The sequence below is a fragment of the Vulpes lagopus genome, chromosome 15 (genome assembly GCF_018345385.1).
Source record: "Vulpes lagopus strain Blue_001 chromosome 15, ASM1834538v1, whole genome shotgun sequence".
Classification (NCBI taxonomy): Eukaryota; Metazoa; Chordata; class Mammalia; order Carnivora; family Canidae; genus Vulpes; species Vulpes lagopus.
In genome coordinates, this window is record NC_054838.1 from 20741487 (window position 1) to 20746417 (window position 4931).

Consider the following 4931-nt stretch of genomic DNA (forward strand, 5'->3'; position numbering starts at 1 on the left):
GTTCTGCTCGAATTTTAATTAACTGTCTTCTTCTGCTGGGGGTGGGTCTATTTGTTGCTTTTTCTCTAGTTCCTTTATGTGTAAGGTGAGCTTTTGAATTTGAGATCTTTCCAGTTTTTGAATGGATGCTTGTATTGCGATGTATTTCCCCCTCAGGACTGCTTTTGCTGCATCCCAAAGATTTTGAACAGTTGTATATTCATTCTCATTAGTTTCCATGAATCTTTTTAATTCTTCCTTAATTTCCTGGTTGACCTTTTCATCTTTTAGCAGGATGGTCCTTAACCTCCACGTGTTTGTGGTCCTTCCAAACTTCTTGTTGTGATTAAGTTCTAATTTCAAGGCATTATGGTCTGAGAATATACAGGGGACTATCCCGATCTTTTGGTATCGGTTCAGACCCGATTTGTGACCCAGTATGTGGTCTATTCTGGAGAAAGTTCCATGTGCACTTGAGAAGAATGTGTATTCAGTTGAGTTTGGATGTAAAGTTCTGTAGATATCTGTGAAATCCATCTGGTCCAGTGTATCATTTAAAGCTCTCGTTTCTTTGGAGATGTTGTGCTTAGAAGACCTAACTAGTATAGAGAGAGCTAGATTGAAGTCACCAAGTATAAGTGTATTATTATCAAAGTATTTCTTCAGTTTGGTTATTAATTGGTTTAAATATTTGGCAGCTCCCACATTCGGGGCATATATATTGAGGATTGTTAAGTCCTCTTGTTGGATAGATCCTTTGAGTGTGAGATAGTGTCCCTCTTCATCTCTCACTATAGTCTTTGGGGTAAATTTTAATTTATCTGATATAAGGATGGCAACCCCTGCTTTCTTTTGAGGACCATTTGAATGGTAAATGGTTCTCCAACCTTTTATTTTCAGGTTGTAGGTGTCCTTCTGTCTAAAATGAGTCTCTTGTAGACAGCAAATAGATGGGTCCTGCTTTTTTATCCAGTCTGAAACCCTGCGCCTTTTGATGGGGTCATTAAGTCCGTTCAGGTTCAGAGTTACTATTGATAGATATGAGTTTAGTGTCATCATATCTATTCAGTCCTTGTTTTTGTGGATTGTTCCACTGAACTTCTTCTTAAAGGGGAATTTTAAGAGTCCCCCTTAAAATTTCTTGCAGAGCTGGTTTGGAGGTTACATATTCTTTCAGTTCCTGCCTGTCTTGGAAGCTCTTTATCTCTCCTTCCATTTTGAATGAAAGCCTTGCTGGATATAGTATTCTTGGTTGCATGTTCTTTTCATTTAGGACCCTGAAGATATCCTGCCAGCCCTTTCTGGCCTGCCAGGTCTCTGTGGAGAGGTCTGCTGTTACCCTAATATTCCTCCCCATAAAAGTCAGGGACTTTTTTTCTCTTGCTGCTTTAAGGATCTTCTCCTTATCTTTGGAATTTGCAAGCTTCACTATTAAATGTTGAGGTGTTGAACGGTTTTTGTTGATTTTAGGGGGGGATCTCTCTATTTCTTGGATCTGAATGCCTGTTTCCCTTCCCAGATTAGGAAAGTTTTCAGCTAGGATTTGTTCAAATACTTATTCTGGCCCTCTGTCCCTTTTGGCGCCCTCGGGAACCCCAATTAGAGGTAGGTTTTCCTTCCTCAGGCTGTCATTTATTTCCCTTAATCTATCCTCATGGTCTTTTAATTGCTTGTCTCTTTTTTCCTCAGTTTCCCTCTTTGCCATCAACTTGTCTTCTATGTCACTCACTCGTTCTTCCACCTCGTTAAGCCTCATCATTAGGACTTCTAACTTGGATTGCATCTCATTTAATTGATTTTTAATTTCTGCCTGATTGGATCTAAATTCTGCAGTCATGAAGTCTCTTGAGTCCTTTATGGTTTTTTCTAGAGCCACCAGTAGCTGTATAATAGTGCTTCTGAATTGGCTTTCTGACATTGAATTGTAATCCAGATTTTGTAACTCTGTGGGAGAGAGGACGGTTTCTGATTCTTTTTTTTGAGGTGAGGTTTTCCTTCTAGTCATTTTGCTCAGTGCAGAGTGGCCAAAAACAAGTTGTATTGGGAAAAGGAGAAAAAGAGAGTGAAGGAAAGAAAAGAGAAAAAGAAAAAAGAGAAAGAAAAAAAAGGGGGAAAAAGAGAAGAAAAAGAGAAAGAAAAAGAAAGAAAGGAGAAAAAGAAAGGGGGGTGGGGTCGGGGAAGCAATCAGAAATCAAGTAGAAAGAAAGAAAAAAAAGCACAAAACAAAACAAAAACAAAACAAAAACAAAAACAAAAACAACACGGGGGAGCATTTTCCGATTCTGTATACTTTAAGTCCCTTGACTTCCCCTGGACCTGGTCCGTCTCCTTGGTCTTCTGGGGGAGGGGCCTGCTGTACTGGTTCTCAGGTGTGAGCACTTGGGGGAGCTGCTCTGCCCCTGCCTGGTGCAGGGCTCAGTGGGGGTGTTTACCCCGTGAGGCCCCGGGAGGAAGCCACAGTGGCGGGGGCAGCTCTGGGACCCTGGAGTCAGCCCCCGCAGTAGCTCTGGGGCTCTCCGTCTGCAGGGCCTGGGGGCTCCGGGGCGGGGCCACTGATCTGCTCAGCTCCAGGCAGGAGCGTCCTCGCTGTCCTGGGCCCTCCCGGCCTCTGCCTGTCCCGGGGGAGGCCGGATCCTGGGCTGTGTCCCGGCGCCCTGCGCTGTTGCTCCGGGGCCTGCGCTGTTGGATTCGCGCTCCCGCCCCGCAGCCCCCTCCGCGGAGCCGCCGCCCGAGCCCCTCCGAGCTGCTCCGGGTCCCGCCGAGCGCTGCAGCCCTTAGGGTGCTCGGGGCGCTCTCCCGGGGCTCAGGTGCCTGTTAGTGTCCCAGGGAGCCCGAGGGCATCCCCGCCCTCCTGGGTCCTGCTCTAACTCCCTGCGGGCCCCTTTCCGCGGGGAAGGTTGGTGCAGCTCCTGCTCCTCCGGGACGGGGCTCTCCTGTCCTGGGGACACTCGCCCCGGCCTCAGCCCGGCTCCTCGTGGGGCCCCTCCCCCTTGGAGGCCTTTTGTGTCTTTATTTCTTTTTTCCCCGTCTTCCTACCTTGATAGAAGCGCGAACTCTTCTCACTGTAGCATTCCAGCTCGTCTCTCTTTAAATCTCAGGCCGAATTCGTAGATTTTCAGGATGATTGGATGGTTTTCTAGGTAATTTGTTGAGGACAGGTGATTTGGAGACCCTGCTCCTCCGCCATCGTGCCCCTCCCCCCCTAAAGAAGAAATTTTTTAGAAATTTTTCTTCTAAAATTGTTTGAAGTATAGAACTGCTGAACTGGGACAGGTAAGAGTAAAAGTCCACTACAAAATCCTCTATACAGAAAAGAATCCCAAAGCTCGGCTCACAAAATGTGAAAACAATATAGGTGCTTACAGATAGACTTGAACCCAGATTGTAGACTCTATGACCCCAGAAGTGTTTTATTTTTTTATCTCTCTCTAAGCCTTATCTCAGCAGGTTATTACAGGCCAAACTGGTATAAACCATCCACCACACATGTCTCACTGACAGGTGTCTAAACTTGCTTTAACAGCCTCCAACAGTTTCTACTATGCTAATCTTCAACCATTCCAGCTTCCTGACCTTCACATTGATGGGCATACCAGGCTTAGAGTCACAGCACTTGTGGTTATCTCTTCCTTTCTCCTTTATGTCTTTGGCTATTCTCATTGGCAATGGTGCTATTCTCTTTCTGGTGGCCACAGAGCCCACATTTCACAGTCCAATGTATCTTCTCCTGGCCTTGCTGATGGTGGCTGACCTCATATCTACTCTGGCTCTGTTGCCCAAGCTCCTCTGCCTCTTCTTGTTCAATAATCGGGACATAGCTGCCAATGCCTGCTTCACCCAGATGTTTTTCATCCATGGAACATCTGTGGTACGATCAGCCCTACTTGTGGCAATGGCCTTTGACTGTTTCGTGGCTGTGTGTGAGCCTTTACGCTACAACACAATTCTGAGTCATTCCTTAGTTGGACGCCTGGGACTGTTGGCTTTAGCCAAGGGTGTGATTCTTATCCTACCCATGCCTCTGCTACTTCAAAGATTGACATTCTGCCACATGATCATTCCTCATACCTACTGTGACCACATGGCTGTGGTGAAAATGGCTTGTGGCCATACAAGACCTAACTGTATCTATGGGCTCTTTGTGATTCTGCTTGTGATGGGACTTGATTTGCTGCTCATTGGTTTCTCTTGTGGCCTCATCTTGCAATCCGTGGTACGCCTCAACTCTCGAGATGCAACTTGCAAAGCCCTCAACACCTGTTCAGCCCACTTCTTTGTCACTCTTGTCACTTATGTGCCTGCACTCTTTTCATCTCTCACTCACTGCATAGGTCACAACGTCCCACCTCATGCTCATGTTCTCCTTGCCAATCTTTATCTTCTTCTACCCTCAGCACTCAACCCCATCATCTATGGCATAAAAATGAAGGAAATACGGCACAAGGTGGCCAAATGCCTTTGCAGAGGATCTGCATAGGCTGTGAGCATAGACAATGTACCCATGAGTAAACAAAGAGTGAGGACAACTGACAGGGCCTTTGTCCAATTGTCCGAGACCCAGTTGTATCTCTAAATGAGCTGTGAAACAAATAGATTCTGGAGGAGTATTTTGTGTGTGGTGGTTTCTTATGTTTTGGCTTGTTCTGTTTTGGCTTGAATGAAGAACCAATATGTTTGTGCTTTCATTAAGCTATGAACTAAAAAAGGAAGAGCCCAAGATGATTCTTTCTATGTCTATTTAACAAGAGCCCTCTTATGGCACAGGTCTTCTGATGACTTTTACATTTGTGTTCATGTTCATAAGCTACACACAAGATTTTTCTGTAAATTATCCAAGACTGTCTTTCCGTGTCTGATGGAAAGTTTATATTGCTTTCGTTTTCTATTTTCTATTTTTTAAATTCTGTATTGGTTTCTAAAAAATGTCTTAATACTGAAAGGAACCTACATAC

At 45.1% G+C, this 4931-nt stretch overlaps 1 protein-coding gene across 1 annotated transcript; it reads left to right on the forward strand.

The window, feature by feature from the left end:
- The first annotated feature begins 3520 nt into the window (after positions 1–3520).
- Positions 3521–4456, forward strand: LOC121476112 (putative olfactory receptor 52P1). The gene has a single exon (XM_041729855.1). The coding sequence runs from the start codon at positions 3521–3523 to the stop codon at positions 4454–4456; it is 936 nt and encodes a 311-aa protein (XP_041585789.1).
- The last annotated feature ends 475 nt before the right edge of the window (positions 4457–4931 follow it).